The sequence below is a fragment of the Bubalus kerabau genome, chromosome 9 (genome assembly GCF_029407905.1).
Source record: "Bubalus kerabau isolate K-KA32 ecotype Philippines breed swamp buffalo chromosome 9, PCC_UOA_SB_1v2, whole genome shotgun sequence".
NCBI classification, from domain to species: domain Eukaryota; kingdom Metazoa; phylum Chordata; class Mammalia; order Artiodactyla; family Bovidae; genus Bubalus; species Bubalus kerabau.
The window spans coordinates 61,099,279-61,126,260 of record NC_073632.1 but is presented as its reverse complement, the minus strand read 5'-3'; the positions used below and the strand labels follow the sequence as shown (position 1 = coordinate 61,126,260).

Below are 26,982 nucleotides of genomic sequence, written 5' to 3'. Positions count from 1 at the left end.
CTCCCGCTCAGATGGGGTTTCCCTGGTGGTGGTAGAGGTAAAGAACACACCTGCCAGTGCAGGAGACATGAAAGATGTGGTTTCAGTCCTTGGGGCAGGAAGATCCCCTGGAGCAGGAACTGCCAACCACTCCAGTATTTTTGCCTGGAAAATCCCAGGGACAGAAGAGCCTGACCAGCGATGGTCCATGGGGTCTCAAAGAGTCAGACATGACTGAAGCAACTTAGCACAGCACGGCACACAGGGCTCAGATACTGATAGTAGATGGTGAGCATGAAGAAGATGACCTCAAATAGAAAAGAAGACCAACCAAACAAAGCAAAACAAAACAGAAACAAAAAACTATCACAACTACTATCTTCAGTATTCCATACAGTACTTGAATTTTTCAAAAAGCTTAGAAATGGGTAAAGGAAATATTCTCTAATATTTACATCAGATCTGGAGTTATGTTTAGATTAGAATCCACTTCCAGGAAATGAGGTTGATTTGGGGGATTCACAGGCAGGAAATACCCTGCCACTACCATGTGCAGACTCGATGTGAAACACATTTACATAAACTACCACATTTAGTTCAGTCCTTGTATATACCGGGATTCCCTGGTGGCTCAGAAGTTAAAGCATCTGCCTGCAATGCAGGGGACCTGGGTTCTATCCCTGGGTCAGGAAGATCCCCTGGAGAAGGAAATGGCAACCCACTCCAGTACTCTTGCCTGGAGAATCCCATGGACGGAGGAGCCTGGTGGGCTACAGTCCACGGGGTTGCAAAGAGTTGGACACAACTGAGCGAATAATCTAGTCTTGTATATACCAAACCCCAGCACTAAATGAGAACTCAAGACTTTGAGGAGATCCTCAGGCAACCTAGGAACAGTATTTGCTCTTCCAGAACAACTTTCACAGAAATAACAGCAAGTTGACACGGAGTAGAAGGGAAGACAACTAATACCTATTGAAATGATAGTGGTTCCTTCAGGATAAAAACTGAGACAAGCCTAATGATGGATTTAAAAGCAGAAATTTGGTATTTCAATAGGCAGAGGCCTGGATAATGCAGTTTCACCTTAAAAGTGGTATTCTTTATGTCTTGAAATTTTTCTTATATCCCAGTGAGGAAAAGACTCAAGGATGGTATTAAAATCATGTATTTTTAAGAGCCCTACTTTTTCTATTTTGTAAAGAATATAACATTTTATAAAATATGGTTATTCTTATATAGTACCATGAACTACATTTTACCTCTGTGTCAGTAATAGCTGCCGTAACTACATGATTCTGAAAGTAATCCCTCCAAGAAAATCATACAAAGCAGTTGTTTTCTTTGTTAGTATCCACAGAACAAATTAACCAGATGGAAAGCTCTTGTCAGCTGTTTTGTTTCATGGGAGAGCAGTGGCATCAGCTCTCAGGAGAATTCTCATTTGACCTCTCTACACAAAACATTCAGCTTCCAACAAACTGAGCTTGTGAATACACCCCTAGAGACTAGTATCAAACTTTCCACCACAATTCTATGATGCTTGTTTTAGGTTATTTTTGATTAATGGCCTGAAGTTATGGCTTTAGTTATTTTTAAAATTGTTTGTTGAGTTTTCAAAAGTAGTGTTTGAGGGGTTAGGAAAATAGCCTCCTTCTTCAAAATGGGAGCTACAGTTATAATTGCACATTTTCCATCAAGTCGAGTACACCTACAGCCAACTCACTCATGCCTTTTCCATCCCAACCTCACTTGATACTTCAGTGGGATATATGCTGCTAATGATGTTCTCATTTCATAGTTAAGGAAAGTAAGTGCCAGAAAGATTAGATTGTTTCCAGCACTCATTTCTATGCTAGGGCTAAAGCAACTACCGCAACAAACTATAGCCTCTGCATTCCAACCCAGTATTCTCTGTATATTATGTGTTGGGTTATAAGGAAAAACCAGATAATAAAGTATACACAGGTCTACTCAACTCCACCATCAGAACTAGGAAAAGAAACAAAGGAAAAACCTAAGAGTATAACTTTATTAGTTATTCTAACTCCTTAGTATTTTCAAATCTGAGAATTTAAATTTTTCTACTGTCCAGTTCAGTCGCTCAGTTGTGTCTGACTCTTTGCAACCCCATGGACTGCGGCACACCAGGCTTCCCTGTCCATCACCAACTCCCGGAACTTGCTCAAACTCATGTCCATCGAGTCGGTGATGCCATCCAACCATCTCATCCTCTGTCATCCCCTTCTCTTCCTGCCTTCAATCTTTCCCAACATCAGGGTCTTTTCCAGTGAGTCAGTTCTTCGCATTAGGTGGTCATAGGATTGGAGTTTCAGCTTCAGCATCAGTCCTTCCAATGAATATTCAGGACTGATCTCCTTTAGGATGGACTGGTTGGATCTCCTTGCAGTCCAAGCAACTCTCAAGAGTTTTCAGCACCACAGTTCAAAAGCATCAATTCTTCGGCACTCAGCCTTCTCTGTAGTCCAACTCTCACATCCATACATGACTACTGGAAAAACCATAGCTTTGACTAGATGGACTTTTGTTGGCAAAGTAATGTCTCTGCTTTTTAAAACACTGTCTAGGTTTGTCTATGACAAACCTTCAAGGGAGCAAGTGTCTTTTAATTTCATGGCTGCAGTCACCATCTGCAGTGATTTTGGAGCCCCCCCAAAATAAAGTGTCTACTGTAAAACATATATTAATACTTATTTCATCTGCCCTAGTTTACACAGACTGTGGAGGATATATTTCTTCATATATCTCACTTAACTCCACCCAAGTTCTGTCAAATTCAGTCACTCAGATAACACTTCAGTGTAATAATACTTGAGCTAACATCACAGATTTCAGAAGACAATGACCTTGGAATCTTGATAAAGACAAGATTTGTCTCTGAAAATCATATTCACAGGCTGGTGCAGCTTCCAACAGAGAACTGAAGTATCTGGTCATAACAGTTCAAAAACTGTTAATGGAAGCTTACTGGTACCCACAGTTTAGAGAGAAACCCTTTACTAATATCAATAGATTAGCCACCTTCTGCTGTTTCCTTGATATCTTCCTCAGCTGGGATTTAAAGGGCATTCTAGCTGACTTCTTCAGGGAAAGTGAAAGGACCCTCCTTGACATAGACAAGAAGCTTCCTTGGAGCTTCACCTTCTGTTCCCTAATCTCTATCTCAGTCCTTGGATATATTTGCCAAAGATATAATATGAATTAATTTACTATTGAAGTCAACATATGCAAATTCTTAACTTTTTTATTCTTGAACCTTTATCTTTTATGCTGTTGATAGAATCCTCTATGTTTTCATTAGGACTTGTCTTGGATTCCAAGCTCATGGGAAATAGGAAGTTTTCCATTCATTCATTTCTTCAGTCATAAAGCATGTGCTGAAGCCCTGCTGTGCTCAGACATGAGACACACAGAAGTAGGCATCATCCCTCCCTTGAGGAGCTTAGAAGTGAGAAAGACACACAATACAAATGTGGTGAAAACCCACATATGTATGAACTAATGAGAGCAACTTCTGTGTCCTCAGAGATCTGAGAAAGCTACAGAGAAGGATTTTTAGCTGGACCTTGAACCATGAGGAGGTGGACAGGGTAGGGGGTGAGAAGGAGAAGGTCATTGAAGATAGAAGAAAAGTCATGTGTGAAGGATCAAAGGTATAAAAAGACATAGTGCATTTGAAGAATAGGGAGTCACGCATGCATACTAAGTCGCTTCAGTCGTGTCCAACTTTTTGTGACCCTATGAACTGTATTCCGCCAGGCTTTTCTGTCCAAGTGATTCTTCAGGAAAGAAGAATGGAGTAGGTTGCCATGCCATCCTTCAGGGGATCTTCCCAACCCAGGGATCGAACCCAAGGCTCTCATGTTTCCCGCATTGGCAGGCAGGTTCTTTACCACTGGGTCATTGGAAATGGCTAAAGCATAGGTGAAGGGTTGGGGTGTGTGTGTGTAGTGTGTGATGTGCAGTGTGTGTATGTGTATACCACATGGCCCAAGGTTAGGGAAGGGATAAAGAGATAGTCAGAAAAGTAGACAAAGTAGTAAATGGTCTCTATGCTAAGTAATGGACTTGATTTTATAGTCAAAGAAGTTGTCATGTTTTTCTCCAGGGAAAGGAGACGATCATGAGTCTGAGAAAGAATTTTCTTGAGCATTGTGATGTTCTGGAATTCCCAGGGAAACTGATCTTATTTAGAGAGCAAAAGTCATCTAGTAGAAATGTGCTTGGTTCCACTCAATAGAATGAGAAAATTTTAATAATATCTTCAATTCTATGTAAGCCACTATTGTCCATCAGAGATATAAGGGGCGGTGGGGAGGGGCATACACAATGATTTAAGGAATGCTTCTGAAGTGGAATCCATAAGATATGGTATGGCTTCCCTGGTGGCTCAGTGATAAAGAATCCGCCTACCAATGCAGGAGATGCAGGTTAGATCTATGGGTCAGATGCAGGTTAGAGAAGGAAATGGCAACCCACTCTAGCATTCTTGCCTGGAAAAATCCTGTAGACAGAGGAGCGTGGCAGGCTACAGTCCCTGGGGTCACAAAAGAATCAGACATGACTTAGCAACTAAACACCACCACCACAATAAAGATATGTGGAGGGGAACAGGCAGGGAGGGAGGAGAGAGTAACTGAAACAAGTGCGTTGGCAGACAAGCTGCCATGGTTATACATGTATCACCATGGTTTCTGTAACTCATTATAGAGCATAGAAAAATATACTTCGCTCAATGAGGCTTCCAAAATGCTCTGTACTGACCATCAGCCCACTACCTGCCCTCAGAGCAACAATTCAAATTAAAATACTAAATGGGGAAATTAAGCCCTGGTAAATTCATCTCAGTTCAAATTAAGATTCTTCATCCACTTTTAGTCTTCATCCAAGCTCTATATATCAATCACACGTTTCAAAGACTTCAGTGTTTTGAACTAACATTTTTCAAGATCATTTTAATATTCCTTATGCCCTTTGGATTTAAATTCTTTCAACTTCTTTCCTAAAGAAAAGCAGAAACAGATCTACTTTACAGAATCAGTGGAAAACTGGAATGGGCAATTGAAGCAGTCATGCAGCACTCCCAGATGAGCAGAGATGTATTAGCATAGGCTGAGTAAGGCTACTATGAATAACCAGATGAAGATTAAGCTAGAAAGTCCAGCAAGCTTTGAATTAAAGAACAGTGCACTTTGTGGATGAACCTAGAATCTGTCATACAGACTATAGTAAGAAAGAGAAAAAACAAATATCATATATTAATGTATATATACGGAATCTAGAAAAATGGTGCTGATGAACCTATTTTCAGGGCAAGGGTAGAGAACAGCCATAGGCATAGATAACACAGTGGGGAAGGAGAGGGTGTGATGAACTGAGAAAGTGGCATTGCTATATGTGCACTACCAGCCCCCTTGGTGGCTCAGATGGTAAAGAATCCGCCTGCAATGCAGGAGACCAGGGTTTGATCCCTGGGTTGGGAAGATCCCCTGGAGAAGGGAATGGCAACCCACTCCAGTGTCATTGCCCGGAGAATCGCACGGACAGAGGAGCCTGGTGGGCTACAGTCCATGGGGTCACAAAGAGTCAGACACAACTGAATGACTAACACACACACACACACACACACACACACACACGTGTTAAATAGATAGCCAGTGGAAAGCTGCTATATAGCACAGGGAGCTAAGCTCAATGCCTTGTGATGACCAGGGTGGAAGGGACGGGATACAGGTATACATCTAGCTGATTCACATTGTTGTACAGCAGAAACTAACATAATATTATAAAGCAATTATACTCCAATTAAAAAATTAATTAGAATAGTAGACGTTTCAGTTCGGTTCAGGACTCTTTGTAACCCCATGGACTGCAATACGCCAGGCTTCCCTGTCCATCACCAACTCCCAGAGCTTACTCAAACTCATGTCCATTGAGTCAGTGATGCCATCCAATCATCTCATCCACTGTCATCCCCTTCACCTCCTGCCTTCAATCATCCCCAGCATCAGGGTCTTTTCAAATGAGTCAGTCTTCACATGAGGTGGCCAAAGTATTGGAGTTTCAGTTTCAGCATCAGTCCTTCCATGACTGTGGCATTATTTTCTTCTATTTAGCAAAATTTGCAAATCATGTAGTAAAGATGGAAGTAATCTTAAATACCATTTACTGTATATCCTCTTATCAAGACACATAATCAACTTCATGAATTTATATAGTACTTCTTGCCTCCATGTGGAACAAAAAGCTGTAATTGAATCAATCTAACAACTTACATTTGATATTTAGAATAAAGGATACATGGTAATTCAACTCCCTTAACTAAATAAAATTCCTGATAACCACACCAACATACAGACATTGTTGGAAACCAAAAGACCCAAATTATATCCTAGTACATTTCAACTTCCAGGATATAATCTGGGATATAATTTGGAGAAGGGAATAGCTACCCACTGCAGTATTCTTGTCTGGAGAATTCCATGGACAGAGGAGTCTGGCAGGCTACAGTCCATGGGGTCACCAAGAGTTACACACAATTGAGAGACTAAAACGAACACATTTCAACTTCACCATAAAAAATAAAAGCCCTCTCTTTTGAAGTTTGTAATCTCTAACAGGAAAGTAATAAGACAAAGTTCATGTCTGATTGCCAAGTGATAAGATGAATCTCGTGCACACTGGAACCATGTTTTGGCTTTGCATAATTCATGGTAAATGAGTACTGAGAGAGAAAACTCTGTCTCAGTCTCCTCCCTTTTGCATCTAAATGGTCACTCCCAACTCAGTAGGGGGTCATGGTGATTTGATGACCGCTTTGTACATGCTTATTTGGTCTATGTATTCCTAGCGAACTTTATGTAAAATATCAGTACAGCATTTGGATGTATAATCCTCTGTCTTGAAAATGTATATAACTGCGTATTAGACTTGTAACAAGTGGGAGATTTCTCAGAGTTTCTGACAGTTTATCTCCTAGGTTATCATTCTCAGGTTGACTTAAATACAGTTTCATTTTTCTTCTTGAAAAATACATAAATTAAATAAAATGATCACCCTGAGCAACTGCCCTTTGAATCAGTCCTCAACTGTCCTCATATCTTCCCTGTTTGGACAATAAATTCTATAACCACCATTAGCATGCAAAAATATGCTCAAGATATTGCTACATGCATCTGGATTACTTCTCTGTCGACAAACATAACAAAAGAATGGTTTAATATATTATAATGCTTCTGCACATTTACCACCCACTCATTTTTTAACTATTAAAAATAAAACAGATATATATAAAAGAATATTTCTGTTATATGCAAAGTATAAGAAATAATTTTGCTTAAAGAAATCAAGTATTTTCTATATATTTGAAACCCTCTGACACTTCCCAATTCCAATCTAACTCCAGAAGTTAATCTTAAACTGAATCCTGATTTTTGTGTTTATCATCTCTGCTTTAATAGCCTTAATAATATTATGTTTAATAACATAATATATATTTATTATAATTCCAAATAATCAACTTGGGCTGCTTTTTAACTTTATAAAAATGCAATCCTGGTATACGTACTATTTTATAACTTGTTTCACTCAATATTGTGACGTTCATCTGTATTAAGGAGGGCACCTGTAATTCATCTGTTTTTATTGCTGTATAGCAGTGTGCTATATGACCATACATCTATTAATACTTATTTATCCACTTTTCCTTTGATAGATTTTCAGAGTTTCCTGCTGTTAGGGCTACTATAAACTGTGCGCCATGAGCATTCTCCCAGGTGATCCCTGCAAGATTTATGATTCACACACTTAGGCAAGAAATCACTGAGTCATTTGAAAGGTACATGTTCACCTTTACAATGCAATGAAAAAAACTGCTTTTCAAAGTAGTTTTGTCCATCCATATTTCAGTTTTATTTCAGTGTGTGAGTTCTCGTTGCTCCTTATTCTAACATTTCGTATTTTCAGAATTGATAGTTTTTTCTGACCTTGTGAGTATAAATTATCTCATCATTTGCTGAACAGGTCAGTTCAAATTTCACTGAGTAGATTGAGCTTCCTTTAAAATATTTTAGAAAGAAGAATTTTTGCTTATGTATTTTGCCTACTTTTCTGTTGGTTTACCTTTTTTTTTAAATTTTATTTTATTTTTAAACTTTACATAATTGTATTAGTTTTTCCAAATATCAAAATGAATCCGCCAAATTTACCTTTAACTCTTATTGATTCATGAGAATGTTTTATATATCCTGCATTGTAATTCTTTGTCAGTTATATATGTGGCAAATATCATCCAATAATCTGTTATTCTGTGGCTTGTCCTTTCAATATCAATAGTATCCTTCAGTGAGAAATTTTTAAAAGTATCAATCTTTTTGTTTGTAGCTTGTGCTTTTGCATCTTGCTGAAAAACTTTCCCTAACCTGATCATAGAAATTTACTACTGTATTTTAAGCTTTGCTTTTATGTTGATGATAGAACTGTTTTCAATATGGTATAAGGTAGGACCCAATTTCGTTTTTTGACATGTGAATAACCAGACACTTCAGTACCATTTATTGAATACTTTTTCTTTTACTGAACTATTATTGTATGTGTGTAAATGTTTGATTTGATTTTCTATTACATTGCACAGATCTTCTGGTTTATCCAGTTCTAGTACTTTGCCTTAACTACTTTAAGTTTTGGCTTTCATGACATGCCCTCCTACTATCAAAATTTTTAGATATATTGTACTACATTTAATACAAGTATAATTTTTATTATTTTAAAACCTTTTTAACATTGTATTCCTGGGGTATAGAAATTCTGTGAGATTTATATATTGGTTTTGTATCAAAGAACTTGCTAAACTCTCTTTCAGTGACTGTTAATGAGACTGAACACAAGTTCATGTTTATCAGTTATTTGAATATCCTCTTTGGTATAGTATCTATTTGAGCTTTTCTCTCCTTTATTGGACTGTCTAGGTTTTTTTCTTATTGATTTGTAGAATTTTTATGTGTTCTGGATATGATTCTTTAGTTCATTCTTGCATTGAATACCTTCTCTGACACTTTGGCTGTCATTTTCACTCTCTGTCTTTTGGAAAATTTGTTGCTGTTCAGTCACTAAGTTGTGTCTGACTCTTTGGGACCCCATGGACCATAGCCCACCAGGTTCCTTTGTCCATGGGGTTTTCTTGGCAAGAATTCTGGAGTGGGTTGCCATTTCCTTCTCCAGAGCATCTTCCCAGACCAGGAATTGAACTCACATCTCCTGATTTGGCATGTGGATTCTTTACCACTGAGCCACCAAGAAAGCCCTTTGAAAAATAGTGGTTCTTAATTTTAATGTAGTCTAATTTGTTAAAATTCCCCTATTTGGCTGTTACTCTTTCCACCTTGTTTATGAACTCTTTCCTTGTTACAAGTTAATGAAAACATTTTCCTATATATTTTGAAAGGGCTAAAAGACGAATAACACCATCACAAAAGTAAATTTTGAAGTCCATCAACATAGTATATCTTTATACTTCTTTGAGTTTTATGTTCCTTCAAAGTATTCTATATAGAGGTTTCCCACATTCTTATTAGATTAAAATGTAATTGAAGGTCTTTTAATTATATCATAAATTATATATTTTTAAAATTTTCATTTTCTCTGTGTTGCTGTAAGAATACAATTGATTTTTATACATTTTACCCAGCAACTGATAATTCCCTTGTAAATTCTAATAATATAGAATTACTTAGATGTTTTTCGCACAAAAATAAGTCACCAGTAAATGAGAGTGTATTTTCTCCTTTTCAGTTCTTATATTTTTTCTCATCTTAGTGCATAGACTATAACTTTCAGTATAAAACTGAACAGAAATGTAATCAAGGACATTCTTTTCCTTTTTCTGATCTCAGTAAAAACTACCAACATTTGCCAGTAAGGATAATATTTGCTGTATTTTCTACTGCATTGAGAAAATTCCTCTAATCTTAGTTTGCTAAGCTTTTAATCGTGAATTGAAGTAAAATTTTTTATCAAATGTCTTTTTGCATCTGCTAAGAATATGGGAAGCTAAGAATATGGCTTTCTGTTTTATTTGGTAAATGTGGTAAAATACAATGATTCTTTTAATTTTAAACTAAAACTCCATTCCTGGGATAAACTCAACTTATCATATTAACTTTTTCATATATCACTGGATTCAGTTAGTTATTATCTGTGCTAACTTTCTTGTAATTACTGCATATTTTATTATTAGTAGTATGATTGGCCTAAACATTTTTTCTCATAATGTTTTTAGATTTTGGTATCAAAGTTTTGGGCTTCCCTGGTGGCTCAGCAGTAAAAAAAAAAAAAAACAAACTGCCTGTCAATGCAGGAGATGGGGGTTCAATCCCTAAGTTGGGAAGATCGCTCGGAGAAGGAAATGGCAACCCATTCTAGTATTCTTGCCTGAGAAATTCCATGGACAGAGGAACCTGGTGGGCCAGAGTCCATGGGGTCACAAGAGAGTCAGATGACTTAGTGACTAAGACAACATCATCAAAATTTTAATGGGTTCAAAATTAAATGGATCATGTTTTCTGTTTTTAATTATTTGGTATAGTTTGCTAATATTATTGTTATTTCTTCCTAAAAGCTTAGTAAAATCCACTGGAGAAGCCATGTGAACTTGTATTTTACCTTGTATGTAGACTTTTAATTTCAAATTCAGTTTCTCTAATAGTTAACAACCAGTTAAATTTTTATATTTGTTCTTGTTCAGTTTTAATGTTTTACTTATCTTAGAAGTTTCCCATTTTGCCTAAATTTTCAAATTCTTTAAAGTTGTTCTATGTTAATATTTATTCAGATTCATCTACGTATTTATAATTTTAGTTGTTTTTCACCCATCTATCTCTGGGCTTGAGTCTGAGCTCAGTATTCTTCTCCATGAAATATACTGTTAAGTATTTATTTTAATAAGGATGTGCTATTGATATATTCAATTTCTGATTGTCTGAAAAAAATCTTTTTTCACCTTTATTATCAAAAGATAGACTTCTAGGTAAGCTCCCATTTTTTTTTCCAGCCATTTTATTTTTCCATCATCTACCTTCCATTTTTTCTGTTGAGATGTAGGTAACTTCTCAAATTATTGTTACTCTGAAAAGTAATATTTTTGACCTATTTTTAAGATCTTATTTTTCTTCAGTTTTTAATAGCTTTACCCAGAGAAGCCTACGTTGTGTGTCTTCAGTCTGGGTGAGGTTCATAGTTTTTGCTTTGTTTTTTAAATTTGTAATGTGATGAATTTGTTAGCTTTAATAGATTGGCCATTATTTCCTCAACAAAAATTCTCCCTCATATTCCCACCAAAATATATAAAACAACTCCTTTTACATGGAGATAATAATATTTTTAATATAAATTTATTTATTTTAATTGGAAGCTAATTACTTTACAATATTGTATTGGTTTTGCCATACATCAACATGAGATAATAATATTATTTGTAGATTAAATGGAATATTGAAAAATAGACTCCTAATCAGTTTCCTGTCTGTGGTGTATCTACCTTCCAATCCTGTCACTATTCCTAGATTAATTTTCACAGATCTCAGTTCAAAACACTTCACTCATCTATTCTTAATCATCAATGATTGTACCTCTTCTATACAAAAAGTAAGCTCATCTCTAGTTTGAAGCTTAAGCCATTGATGATCTTACCCAGGCTACCTTTTCAAACTTGTCCTCCAATTTGTACCTTCTCATGGCCTACCAACCACTTCAAATAACTTACTTGCTGTTTTCCATTCAGGCCTCACATATAAAGTCTAAACACCTTTCCTCCTAATTATGTTGGTCAGTCTCAATGCCCTTCCCCACATCTTCAGGAAAGGAGAGGTTTATGCAGGCTCAGATCCTGGGCTTCCCTTTCTAACAGGTGGAGGTTTAAATCCTAGATTCAGCATTTTCAAGTGGTCTTGGCCTCTCTAAGCTTTGGTTTTTTTCACCTGCCAAAAGGGGACCACAATAGTGGACCCATCCCACAGGACTGCTGTGAGGATTAATAGAGAATCTGCATAAAGTGGTTAACACAGTACTTGGCTCTCAAGAAACGTACAGGAACATTAGCTCTCATTGTTAGTATCTGAACAGTTCCTCCAAGGGTGGCAGAGGCTGCTCTCTGCCCACTTCAGTACCCAGTCTGCCCCGTAATCCAGAGGTCAGAAACTTGCTGCTGCCACCAGTACCACTGCCACAACTGTCTCTCACAGCCCCAAACCAAGTCCCTGGCCCCTGGAAAACCTGAGTCCAAGCATTCTGAATGGTGGAAACCACACACCACTCTATGACTCAGCCCACCAGCAGCAACAGTAGCCAGAACGTGTCCTTCACTTCACTTCTGCCTGCCCATGTACACACCTGTTTGGAGTTAACAGCTAAATTTTCATCCTGAATATTAGCTGTAAGAGGTTCCAGGAGAAATCTCTAGCTGCCTGACCTCTCCAACCAGGAGGAGGATAGAACCAAGTTGGGAGAACAAATCCATAATGCCTACCGCACGATACATTCAAATGCCATTTTCTCTAAGTTGTTTCTGAATTTTTCCAAGTTAAAAGTAATCCCTTTCCTCTTCTTAACTGGGGCTTTTTTATTCTCACTGGACTTTAGAACTTCCTGGGAGCTTAAAGATACTTGTTCTCCTTCCCTACCCTCCAAGAAATTCTGATTTCATTGGTTTAGGATACAGGTGCACTTTGGGGGAAATTTTAAAAATTCTAATATGCATCGTGTTTAGAACCATTGCTCTAAATTATTATGAATTTTCATTTCTCCTTATCACTTCCAAGTTTTTGTTTAGTTATAAAATGTCCTTCCTCTTTCTACTAGATTATAAGCTCTCTGAGGATAGAATTTGAGTCGTCTATTTTTACGTCCTTCATTGACTTCTAGGTGATTACTTTGCAAATAAAAAAGGTTTACCTATTTATATAATGAATGAGTGAATGGTGTGTGATGCCCTGAAAACACAAGAATGTTAAAGATGACCTGCATGGCCTCAAGTCCCTGCCTTTCTCCTGCTTGATGTTCTCTGAAGTACACTTCTTGTGAATTTATTAATTCTGTTCAGCGTAATAAAAATATAAGTGAGTATATTGCTCACAGCATTTGCCTTCTAATCATTAACTCACCATATAACATTACTTGACACAAAATTATTCCTAGTCTTAAAAATAACATGTATCCAACAGCATTCTCACCCATGAAAGCTATGACCATAGACTCACATCCTTTTAGGCAAAAATCTAAAATTTAAAGCAGAGAATTGGAAGAAGAAAGCCAAGTCCATCCATGACATTGAACTTCTGAGCTATTTATCTTCATAGGTTTTTAGATGTATCAGTGTATCTCTAAATCAGTCTCCTAAAACCTCAGTATACAGTGATAAAAATTCTGTAGTTAAAGTGTTGTGTAACTGCAGAATGACTTTGAAAGAAGTTTGACAAGAATATATCTAATCTTATCCCATTGAAAAGCTTGACATGAGTGTCTAATTGATATTGATACTAACATTTCTAAGTTCATGCCTAGAAAAGTTTAATGCTATCCAATTGGGATCTACTATTAAGATTTCCTATGACTCATAAATCAGCTCTGCTCAAGGATTTTAAATATTTGGAAGCAAACATTTTTAAATATCTTTGCCAAATTAACCCTCAGATGGGGGCTCCTGAGATAAGAATCACATGGTCCCTATCCCCTTTCCTACCTGTTAGAAAATGATTGAAAACAAGCCATTTGGTCTGTTCTTGTGGGTTATGATCAACCCAAACAGCATATTAAAAAGCACAGACATTACTTTGCTAACAAAAGTCTGTCTAGTCAAGGCTATGGTTTTTCCAGTGGTCGTGTATGGATGTGAGAGTTGGACTATAAAGCAAGCTTTTTAATTGATGCTTTTGAACTGTGGTGTTGGAGAAGACTCTTGAGAGTCCCTTGGACTACAAGGAGATCCAACCAGTCCATCCTAAAGGAAATCAGTCTTGGGTGTTCATTGGAAGGACTGATGTTGAAGCTGAAACTCCAATATTTTGGCCACCTGATGCGAAGAGCTGACTCATTGGAAACGACCCTGATGCTGGGAAAGATTAAAGACAGGAGAAGGGGACGACAGAGGATGAGATGGTTGGATGGCATCACCAACTCGATGGACATGAGTTTGAGTAAGCTCTGGGAGTTGGTGATGGACAGGGAAGCCTATCATGCTGCAGTCCACGGGGTCACAAAGTCAGACACGACTGAGTGACTGAACTGAATGGAATCATTATTAATTTTATCAGAGTTTCAGTCACACATTTGGTAATGCAGGAAAAAATCTTGTTAAACAGGCAGAATACAACATAGTAACATTAATAAGGTCATAAGTAAGTATTTAAGCTAAGAATTTACAATTGGTGCACCCCAGTATCTCCCCAGGTCATCTTAACAGTCTGTTCTGCACCAATTGTTGTCTTTAAGGGAAATGATATATCAGCATTGTATGTAAAGTTCATCAAAGATGTTTCCATGTAAGAGGGTGAGCATGACCCTTTATGGGATTGAGAAAGAAATGTTGTCTTCTAAGGAGTTACATTGTTGGCACCAGAAAAAGAAAAACTGGTCTTTATGGCTGGGCAGGTATTTCTGCCACTGGGCTGGTCTGGATAATGCATAGTGCAGGTGTACATGGCACTCTGGGTTTGGATGGACTCCGGGAGTTGGTGAGGGACAGGGAGGCCTGGCATGCTGCGGTTCATGGGGTCACAAAGAATCGGACACGACTGAGCAACTGAACTGAACTGTGGGTACAGATTATTCCCTGATTATTCAGAATAAATAATGAAAGGATTAAAGAGGAGGAAAACAGGCAAAAAAAAAAAAAAGTACAGAATTATGTTTAGGAGAGAATAAGGCAGTAAAATGTGACCCAGTTGGAAAAATTCATACTCTTGCATTTTTGCCTACCCCCAACCCTATCTAGAACTGTTTGTATTAAAGGTTCAGTTCAGTTTAGTCGCTCAGACATGTCCAACTCTTTGCGACCCCATGAACCACAGCATGCCAGGCCTCCCTGTCCATCACCAACTCCCGGAGTCCACCCAAACCCATGTCCATCAAATTGATGATGCCATCCAACCATCTCATTCTCTGTCATCCCCTTCTCTTGTCCTCAGTCGTTCCCAGCATCAGGGTCTTTTCCAATGAGTCAGCTCTTCGCATCAGGTGGCCAAAGTGTTGGAGTTTCAGCTTCAATATCAGTCCTTCCAATGAACACCCAGGACTGATCTTCTTTAGAATGGACTGGTTGGATCTCCTTGCAGTCCAAGGGACTCTCAAGAGTCTTCTCCAACACCACAGTTCAAAAGCATCAATTCTTCAGTGCCCAGCTTTCTTCAAAGTCCAACTCTCACATCCATACATGACCACTGGAAAAACCATAGCCTTGACTAGACAGACCTTTGTTAGCAAAGTAATGTCTCTGCTTTTTAATATGCTGTCTAGGCTGGTCATAACTTTCCTTCCAAGGAGTAAGCGTCTTTCAATTTCATTGCTGCAATCACCATCTGCAGTGATTTTGGAGCCCAGAAAAATAAAGCCAGCCACTGTTTCCACTGTTTCCTCATCTATCTGCCATGAAGTGATGGGACCGGATGCCATGATCTTAGTTTTCTGAATGTTTGGCTTTAAGCCAACTTTTTCACTTTCCTCTTTCACTTTCATCAAGACACTTTTTAGTTCCTCTTCACTTTCTGCCATAAGGGTGGTGTCATCTGCATATCTGAGGTTATTGATATTTCTCCCAACGATCTTTTTTTTTTTAATTTTATTTTATTTTTAAACTTTACATAATTGTATTAGTTTTGCCAAATATCAAAATGAATCCGCCACAGGTATACATGTGTTCCCCATCCTGAACCCTCCTCCCTCCTCCCTCCCCATTCCATCCCTCTGGGTCGTCCCAGTGCACCAGCCCCAAGCATCTAGTATCGTGCATCGAACCTGGACTGGCAACTCGTTTCATATATGATATTTTACATGTTTCAATGCCATTCTCCCAAATCTTCCCACCCTCTCCCTCTCCCACAGAGTCCATAAGACTGTTCTATACATCAGTCTCCCAACAATCTTAATTCCAGCTTGTGCTTCTTACAGCCCAGCATTTCTCATGATGTACTCTGCATATAAGTTAAATAAGCAGGGTGACAGTATACAGCCTTGACAAACTCCTTTTCCTATTTGGAACCAGTCTGTTGTTCCATGTCCAGTTCTAACTGTTGCTCAAATAGCTTTAAATAGTTGGAAGGTCTTCTTTTATCCTGAATATACCTGGTGAAAATCTGTTGGCAAGACTTACCATTTCCCAGCTTTAGATGTAATCCCATGCCTTCTCTCATTGTCTTTTCTCCTTCCTTCCCTGCTAATCAAAATCCTTGTTCTCTTCCTTCCTTCCTAACAGATTTGCAAAAGTTTAACTTCTTTAAAATCTTCCTAGGAAGGTCTTCTATGCTGTAGCTCCTCACTCCTTTCTAAAATCACTAAGAATTCTATGGTTCTAGTGGAATGTGTATCATATTCTATATGGTTCTAACACTCCTGTTTAAGAAAACTCTATGTGGATGTATTCCTATACCCATAATTAAATGACAGACTTCATAAAAATGAGGACTGGATTTCTTAGTGTACTTTTCCCAACCAAGAATGAGAGAGTGAATATTCAGTTTGTTCTATCTCAAATTATATTCACTATTACCAAGGTAAGAGCTAAGAGGATCCAGACTTCTTGAGGGCAGAGAGTTCAGCGATTACTGAGTAGATATTTCAATACGCATTGACCTGGACCAAATGCCTACTCCCACTGTATCATTCTATAAAATACAAAATTATACAGTTTTGAGATATTGGACTGACTCTTTCACCCTCCCCAGCTTCTTGACACTGCTTTTAAAAAACAGGTGGAATAAGATGTACTTTCTCTTTTAAAAGAAACTGAGGAAAATATGGTCCATTTTGTTAAGAATTTTTATGGAGCAAGACCTATTATGTAATTATAATGGAGATGGGGCAGAACCGTATCTTCCCATACTTACATTTAGATAAGTATTTATATTCATTGATATATACTTCTATATCAATATTTTTATAAAATATTTAGAGATTTAGATTTTATATTTAGACAACTGATCACCAAATGAGGTACAAGTATTATTGTATTTAAAGTGTGGTTTAAAATAAAAACTTGAAAATCTGCCAATTTTGTGATCCCTTTGGTTGTTTATTCTTTTTATAATATACTAAAAGCCTCACAAAATGGAAGTAGCCTGGGAGTTTCTAAGTTCTGAGAGGCTATGCTTCATGGTGGTATCATACACATCTGCTGCTGTTGCTGCTAAGTCGCGTCAGTCGTGTCCGACTCTGTGCGACCCCATAGATGGCAGCCCACCAGGCTCCCCCGTCCTTGGGATTCTCCAGGCAAGAATACTGGAGTGGGTTGCCATTTCCTTCTCCAATGCATAAAAGTGAAAGTGAAGTCGCTCAGTCGTGTCTGACTCTAGCGACCCCATGGACTGCAGCCTACCAGGCTCCTCTGTCCATGGGATTTTCCAGGCAAGAGTACTGGAGTGGGGTGCCAGTGCCTTCTCCATTATACACATCTAAGACTAAAGAAATACATGACTAATGAAAATGGCATTTTCCATACGAAGTGATGAAAGTTAAAAGTATATATTTTATTTCACTATTAAGAGATAAAACACTTGATCACTGTAAACATGAACAAAATTTGAGTTTTAAAATCTTTCAAGGGATTCACATTTATTTCCTCCTGTTTCCAAGCCCTCAGCAATCCTTTTAGTGTGTGTTGTATTTGTGTAAAAGGGACATTTCTATGGAATTAATCAAATAGGGGATTCAATATTCTTCGCAGATAATTTTGGCATGTTCCATTGGGAACTTCTAGTCTGAATTTTCGTCCTTCCTTAGAAAAGACACACATGTTCCAAATCCTGTCTTTTCTCTGTTACTGAAGATCTACTATATACAGACTTAATGACAGTGTACATTTAGCAAGATACTCAGCTGAAAATGTTACCATTAAAATAAAAGAAGGCAAACTATGTGGGAATGCAATTTAAATAGAGTAAATAAAAACTAGCACTAAAAATTCTGTAAAAAAGCATCACAATAGTGGATTTTCTCATTTTGCTAAAATTGAAAAAAAAAAACAAATTTCTGAGATGGAGAATTAGAAAGTATCTATAGTTCATAGTATATTTATTTTCCAAGAAAATCAGTGGTACTGCTTTTGGTGACAACAAAAAACTCGTGTTTAATCCTAATTAATTGCCAACATCTGTTGGATCATAGAAAAAGCAAGAAAATTCCAGAGAAACATCTACTTCTGCTTCATTGGCTATGCTAAAGCCTTTGTGTGGATCACAACAAACTGCAGAAAATTCTTAAGAGATAGGAATAACAGAGCACCTTACCTGTCTCCTGAGAAACCTATAAGCAGGTCAAGCAGCAACAGTTAGAACGAGACATGGAACAACAGAGTGGAACACTTTCACTTTTCATGTCAAGGCTGTATATTGTCACCCTGATTATTTAACTTATATGCAGAGGACATCATGAGAAACACTGGGCCGGATGAATCACTAAGCTAGAATCAAGATTGCTGGGAGAAATATCAATAACCTCAGATACACAGATGACACCACCTTATGGCAGAAAACAAAGAAGAGTTAAAAGAGCCTCTTGATGAAGGTGAAAGAGAAGAGTGAAAAAACTGGCTTAAAACTCAACATTCAGAAAACTAAGATCATGGCATCCAGTCCCATCACTTCATGGCAAATAGATGGGGAAACAATGGAAACAGTGTCAGACTTTATTTTCTTGGACTCCAATATCACTGTGGACAGCGACTGCAGCCACGAAATCAAAAGATGCTTGCTCTTTGGAAAAAAGCAATGACAAACCTACACAGTGTATTAAAAAGCAGAGACATAATAATTTGCCGACAAAGGTCTGTATAGTCAAAGCTATGGTTTCTCTAGTAGTCATGTATGGATGTGAGAGCTGGACAATAAAAAAAAAAAAAAAAAGGCTGAGTGATGAAGAATTGATGCCTTTGAACTGTGGTGCTGGAGAAGACTCTTGAAAGTCCCTTGGACAGCAAGGTGATCAAACTAGTCAATCCTAAAGGAAATCAACTCTGAATATTCATTGGAAGGACTGATGTTGAAACTGAAGCTCCAATTCTTTGGCCACCTGATGTGAAGATCTAACTCACTGGAAAAGACCCTGATGCTGGGAAGACTGAAGGCAGGAGGAGAAGGAGATGACAGAGGATGAGATGGTCGGATGGCATCACTGACTCAATGGACATGAATTTGAGCAACTCTGGGAGATGGTGAAGGACAGGGAAGTCTGGCGTGCTGTGGTTTATGGGGTTGCAAAAAGTCAGACATGACTGAACAACTGAATAAAAACCTTTTGAAATCCATGTATTTTGTTAAATGGTTTTCCTAAATTTACAAAATAACTGTAATTCTTCTCTTAACCTTGGCTTTATATTTTTCATTTTATAAAATGCTGCTGCTATTTTTCCTTCTGTGTACATGTTAGTTTAGCCCTAAAACTTTAAGAAGCCTATAGCTCTTTTCTACCACTGATGGTTTTGACTGCATGTCTACATATTGCTCAATGGCAGGTACAACAGTGTAGTTGGGGAGGGTGAAGCCACAGGTAAGAAGAATGTCTCAAGGGACCTTAGAACTAACTAATGTGCAGAAATCAAACCTGCATTTCTTAAGTCTCCTGCATTGGCAGGCAGGTTCTTTACCACTAGCACCACATGGGAAGCCCAAAAATTTGGGAAATAAAAGGATGGCATAGAAAATGACAATGTACTTGATTAGTAATTTCTATTTCAGTTAGAAAAAAAAAAAGACTTATTTCCATGGAATTCCACCTCCAGGTCTCTACAACAAGCTAGTAAGTGATGACAGTTAGTGAAAGCTCTATCAACAGTTCATATTTATATCCTGGAGGTGAAACCACCCTATTTCAACAAATATCACTTTCTCATTGAATTCCACATTAGTGAATGATGAATACAAGATGTTTTTTCACACTCCGGCTGCTGGCTTGATGCGTTTTGCTAGCAAAATACGCAGGAACTGCCAAGATGGGAGAGTAGCCTTTCCTAAATCCCTCCAAGTGTCACCATGACTACAGCGTATTTCCTAAACTGGTGGGTGTTCATATAAGAAGATATAAATCCATTCAAGTGTTTGACTCATGCTGTATTGGGGCTTTATAATTTATCAAAAATTTTGCCTTTATGTATGTGAATTATTTTTCTATTCATAGGATTAAGGCAAAATGACAACTCCTCAATTTTATTGCCAATACTGCATGGCATCACTTCTTGGGAAGAAATATGTACTAAAGGATGACAATCCATACTGTGTTTCTTGTTATGATCGTATCTTTTCTAACTATTGTGAGGAGTGCAAAGAACCAATTGAATCAGGTTCCAAGGTAGGTTTAATTCACAGAATTATTGCATATGATCAGCAGAAAAATGTGTTGTGATTCCTATTTTTCTTTAATAATCTAAGGCTCTGCTACTAGATATAAGGATTTTCAAAGCTATCATCAATCAAGTTGATGTTCAAGGCTCAGCACTGTGAAACATAACACATGCTTTAATCCTTACAGTGATCTTGGGAGACAGTTTAGGACGCTAAAGATTAAAGAAGTTATTTGACCCAAGTTACACAGCTAAAGTGTTTTTTCTAGAATGACAAGAGTATAAATGACTAACTGATAAACAATTGGAAGTATAAAGATTCAAAAACCTTTATTTCCTAACTCTGAATCAGTTTCATATTCATTAAAGACACTGTGCCCTGACACCCCTCATGCATATAGCCCATTCCTACCAGAATGCATATTGTTGTCTATTTTCTCTTTTTTTTAATCTTTGCTTTAGGTAAGTAGTGTTGAGATTTTGTTTACTTAAATCTTAAACAGTAATAGGATGTTATCATCTAAAAATAAAAATCATCTCAGGAAATTGGAAGAAATAGGAGAGTCCCCTTATTTTCCATCTATCTTTTGTGACCAACCAAGGAAGCAGGCTCTAGCTCCTAATTGCGGCAGAGAGTCGCCTCTCTCCAGGTAGTAGTATCAATAACATCATGCCCTCAAGCTAACAGCAAAACCTACTAGCACCAGAGCCCCAGAGTGTTTAGTATTGTCTTACAAAATGGCCTGTTTGATCATAAACACATTTAATTAACTTTTATTCTCTGTCTCGAAGGATCTTTGTTACAAAGGCCGTCACTGGCATGAAGGATGCTTTAATTGCACCAAATGCAATCACTCTTTGGTAGAAAAGCCTTTTGCTGCCAAGGATGAGTGCCTGCTGTGCTCGGAGTGCTATTCTAATGAGTGCTCTTTCAAGTGCTTTCACTGCAAGAAGACCATCATGCCTGGTAAGATCTCAAGGCCTTTTGGTCTATAACTGAAGCTACAATGCTTTAAATTAAACCCAAGCACAGGAAGAGTGTAGTGCATTAGTACCCCCATTCTCCTTCCATGGTTTCACTTTTCATGGTTGTAGTCACCCAAGGTCAAAAATGTTAAGCCTGAAAATATTAACTGGAAAATACCAGCAATAAGAGTTCCTTAAGTTTTCCATTGTGTACTGTTCTGAGTAGTGTGATGAAACCTCCCTGCACCTGTTCCATGACATGAATCATCTCTTTGTCCAGAGCATCCTGCCCAGTAGTCACTTAATGACCATCTCAGTTACCAGATCAGACTGTTGCTGTATCACAGTGCTCATGTTCAAGAAACCTTTATTTTAGTTAATAAAATAAAGTGCAATAGTAGTGATGCTGGCAATCAGGTATGCTGAAAAAAAGCCATAAAGTGCTTCCTTTAAATGAAAAGACAGTTCTTAATTTAATAAGGAAATAAATCACATGCTGAGGTTACCAAGATCTAATGTAAGAACAAATTCCCCATCCATGAAATCATGAAGAAGGAAAAATTTATGCTAGTTTTGCTGTCATGCCTCAAACTGCAAGTTACGGCCACAGTGCATGGTAAGTACTTAGAGAAGATGGAAAAGGCATTAAATTCGTACAGCAAGATATTTTCAGAAAGAGAGACCACATTCACATAATGTTTATTCCAGTATATTGTTATAATTGTTCTATTTTATTGTTATTAATCTAATACCTAATTTATAAACTTTAACATAGGTCTGTATGTACAGGGGAAAAAACATGGTATACACACACACACACACACACACACACACACACACAAGGTTTGGTGTTATCTGCAGTGTCACACATCCACTGGGGATCTTGGGATGTATCCTTCACAGATAAAGGGGACTATTACACAAAACCCTGCTTTTCAGAAAGACATATTTCTTACTATCTCTTTATCTCATTTAGTGTACTTTAGAAATGAAAAGATTATACTTTCTGTTTCCAATGGGCCAAGTGTACTGTCTTTTATATATTGTCATAAACATAATTCATAGAAACATTTTGAACCAGAAACTGAACCAGGGAATAAAATCTACACCAATAAATAATGCTAAAACTGCATTAAGCATCCTGTCCTAGGCAGAACCAATAGCATCAAAAAGCACAGCCCACCATAGGAGAATGGAATCAAGCATCATTTTGTATCTCAACACACACTGGTCTGAGGGTCAGTCATCTTTCTTTTCTCTCAGGGAAAGCAAGGATCCATGTAAACTGTTACACCTTTAGGCAAGTAATAATCCTCTTCGTTGATCCTCTTCTCAATACCTATGGACAGCAGCATAAGAACAATTCTCTCTCATTTTCTTACTATAGATTCAAAGATTTTTCTAGGAGACTGTAACTGCACAACATCAATCTCAGTAGTCTGTGCCCTGGGCATTCCTAATATGCTTGTAATTCTTATTATGGCCCAATTTATCTAAACCATGTGCAGCCTTTCAGAGTCTACTTTTACAGTCCTTTCACATCATAAAATTATGAAACAGCACAAGAATTTCCAGTGAAAGAGTAATTCACCATCATTGTGGCTGAACTCTATCGACCTCTTTTTTCAGATAAATGTTTTGGAAACCAAACACTATTTTTTTTCTATGTGGCTGATTAGTTTATCACCTTAACATATAGTTTAAGTGATTTGATGTATTACTGCTTAAAAGAAAACAATGAAACTTGATTTGTACTAATAGACTCTTACTTTTGGGGTCCAGGTTCCCGCAAAATGGAATTTAAGGGTAACTACTGGCATGAAACCTGCTTTGTGTGTGAGCACTGCCGACAGCCAATAGGAACTAAACCTTTGATTTCCAAAGAGAGTGGCAATTACTGTGTGCCGTGTTTTGAGAAGGAGTTTGCTCACTACTGCAGCTTTTGTAAGAAGGTAAATATCTATAGAGCATGAAGCTTATGAAATCTTCCAAACCATTGCTTTTTAGCAACATTATATATTTGTAATTAACTGATACTATCATCTTATAGCCATCTTTGCACACTCACGTTAGTACTGAATTCCAACAAGTTCAAAAGCACTACCTGTCACAGTGAGGAAGCCCATCTATTTTTATCACCATAAATTGCCGCCCAGAACATGAATTTAATGTTTCAAAAGCTCAAGTTATTTGATATTCCAGTTCCATTCACTGATGTTCATGCAAGATTTCACGTATTCTGGTGAAGGACCCACATCTCTCTTTGAATACAAATATTTCTTAGAAAATTTTTGATCCATATAATTTCAGAGGGAGATGTATTTGTCTCACAGAGTGACTAAGGGAACCAATTTAAACAGGATATCTCACTCCTCACTTTATATCCAAGCAATGTAAATGTCTTCTTGGCTTGAAGCTTTTATATTTCTAGCAGTAGACAGATAAGAGAATGATACTCAAGAGTGACAAGCTCATTAGGGAAACTCATTCATTAGATAGAAAGAAGGCTAAGCACTACAAGTGGTTTCCTTCGCCTCCAGTTGCAAAGCTTCATGTAGGGCCTTTTAACTTGGATACCCATTCAAACTTTTCCAATAGGAAAAAAAGTCACATTTTTCAAGTAAACTTGGTACAATTCTTTTTTTTATCCTCTAAGCTTTTATATGAAAAAGTCACTCATCTCTATCACCTTGATAACATATCTGTAATCCATTAATATATATTGATGTTCTCAAAGAAATCCTTGACCTGTGAGGTATCATAAGTTTCAAATACCCCTGTAAGTTGTGATCAGAAAGTCTGAATCATGGAAACATGTACTAATTCAGTACAGTGGTTTCTAAACACTTTTGATCTACAGGCTACTCTGCTGCTGCTGCTGCTGCTAAGTCGCTCCAGTCATATCCAACTCTCACAACCCCATAGATGGCAGCCCACCAGGCTTCCCCGTCCCTGGGATTCTCCAGGCAAGAACACTGGAGTGGGTTGCCATTTCCTTCTCCAATGCATGAAAGTGAAAAGTGAAAGTGAAGTGTCCGACTTCAGTGTCCACGCTCAGTCGTGTCCGACTCTTAACGACCCCATGGACTGCAGCCTACCAGGCTCCTCCATCCATGGGATTTGCCAGGCAAGAGTACTGGAGTGGGGTGCCATTGCCTTCTCTGACAGGCTACTCTAGCAGATCTCTTAAGACTATTTGCATATTTGCATCCAGACAGCTAGCATGTCATTACCACTATCTACAAATTAACACACACAGTGAGTTTCTACATATATTTAAAATACTGATACTGCATTTGAGGAGGCATCGATAAACTCCTAAGTTACAATTATTAAATTACACAATAGTTTAGTTCAGTTGCTGTCCGACCCTTTGCAACTCCATGGACTGCAGCATGCCAGGCTTCCTTGTCCATCACCAACTCCTGAAGCTTGCTCAAACTCATGTCCACTGAATCGGTGATGCCATTCAACCATCTCATCCTCTTCTTCCCCTTCTCCTGCCCTCAATCTTTCAGGGTCTTTTCCAATAAGCCAGTTCATATCAGGTGGCCCAAGTATCAGAGTTTCAGCTTCAGCATCAGTCCTTCCAATGAATATTCAGAAATGATTTCCTTTAGGATTGTGGTAGCTGAAAATTACAACTAAAAGTAACATGACATAAAACCATCTCAACCATGGAGACTTCCATTACTCTATCAGAAATACTGACTTAGAAAATGACTTCACAAGAAACAGTTAGACTCTATGACCCTGAAGACAGATGAAGATGAAGCTCTGCAAAAGTCAATGAAATGCATTTAGAAAGAGATGATGGAAATAAAATGGATAGATTGACCTGATTGTTTTGAGGGACAACTAAGTTGGCCGTTTTTAGGCTGTGTTTCTTAAGGACTTACACTAAAATGAGACTTGTGGGAGTCATTTTAAAATCATTTGTTGGGCACACGATGTAAAGTTTCCTTCAATGCTATTCAAGATTCAAATATCTTCTCTAGTATATCATAGCTGAGCACTGTCTGGAGCCAAAGCCCTGATGTTTCCCAGGTTAGAGGAGCCTGCCCTATATTTAGGACATGATTTTAAGTCCCCAAAAATTTATGAAATGTTTGTATTGGGTAGTAGACAGATCACAACATGCCAGATTATTTTCTATTTAATTTTTTAAAACTGCAAGTCCTTTAAGGAAAACTGGATATAAATGTTTCTAATCAAGATGATCCAAGCCGAAGAAAAACAATTTGTTTCAACCCAAGCCAAAGACCAAATATAAAACAAAAGAAAATAAGCAAAAACTACTTGACAACCAGCCCACAGAATTTTTTCATAGATTTTATTTTCTTAAACTAAAATGTATTTTCTACCAGAAAGCAAGTAACCTCAAACAACAGTCCTTTGAATTCAAACTCCACAAGTTTCACATGTTCTAAAATTGATCAGCTGTCATCCACTGAGTGCAAAATCATTGTTGCCTCCACTTTGCCAGAGAAGAAACATGTTCTAAATCCTGGGATCAATCAGTATCAAAAACCAGGCTTGGATATTAGACTTCATCTTAGCCTGTCTGCCTCTTCAAAAGGAATATAATCACAAACAAGCTATTTTTAATGTTCCAGAGTTTCATCTCCATAATGAAACAATCTTTAGTGTATACATCAAGTTTCATTTTGCTGTGAATACAGTTTTCAAGTTTTGAATCTTTTAAGCCTTGCCTGCTAATCATTTGACCAAACAAATCAAAAGAATCCTGAATTCTGCTGTGCCTGTTGTAAGGCATTTGAAGTCAGTAGGGGGTATTTTAAATTGCTTTAGTTCACACACACCATTATGTTTCCCATTTACTTATTTAGAACAGTATATATATTTTTCTCATTTACAAAAAATAACTTTATATGAAATTTAATTATTAAGGTAGTCATTGGAAAATTTTTAAATATCTTTAGGATAATGTTTTCAAAAGCCTAGAGCATAGACAGTTTAATTTGTCACAATAGAATGGCTTAGAATAGACTTTTTCTATATCTAGTTAATTTGCATCAAAGACTACAGGTGCCATCTCAGATATCACATTGCTTCAGTCATTAGAAGACATTTCTATGAATGCTTGCCAGGTTCCCCAGCCACCCCCAAGAGCTCAGTAGCCATGGATTTGAAAGATGCTAGGACTTAAAAATTGCTACACAAGTCAAGTTGTCTAATATTTTTCCATCTGATTTTTAAATAGAGATATCTCAGTCTTTTAAAAGGTAGAATCCATGGATTAAACTGGGCTACAAAATATTTTATGGAGGAGTAACAAGCATCTCTGCAAAACCCTAACACATTACACATTACGGTTCAATGTACAGCAGTGATGACTGAATCCTAGCGCTGAAAACACGCAGTTGCCCACAGTCATCCCGTTTGTGCTAGGTACAATACTAGAATTGCTTTCAAACATTCTTCCTTTGGTGTTTCTTCATTCATTCAACAAAGACTTC

The 26,982-nt window shown here is 37.6% G+C and overlaps 1 protein-coding gene across 1 annotated transcript in view; it reads left to right on the top strand.

Moving 5' to 3' along the window:
* The window catches only part of FHL5 (four and a half LIM domains 5), a 57,240-nt gene that overhangs the window by 18,716 nt on the left and 11,542 nt on the right, over positions 1 to 26,982 (top strand). Inside the window, exons 2-4 of the mRNA XM_055535452.1 lie at positions 20,374 to 20,544; positions 21,329 to 21,503; positions 23,285 to 23,454. Of these exons, the coding sequence (XP_055391427.1) occupies positions 20,386 to 20,544; positions 21,329 to 21,503; positions 23,285 to 23,454 (504 nt within the window). The 5' untranslated portion in view covers positions 20,374 to 20,385. The remainder of the gene's footprint in view (positions 1 to 20,373; positions 20,545 to 21,328; positions 21,504 to 23,284; positions 23,455 to 26,982) is intronic.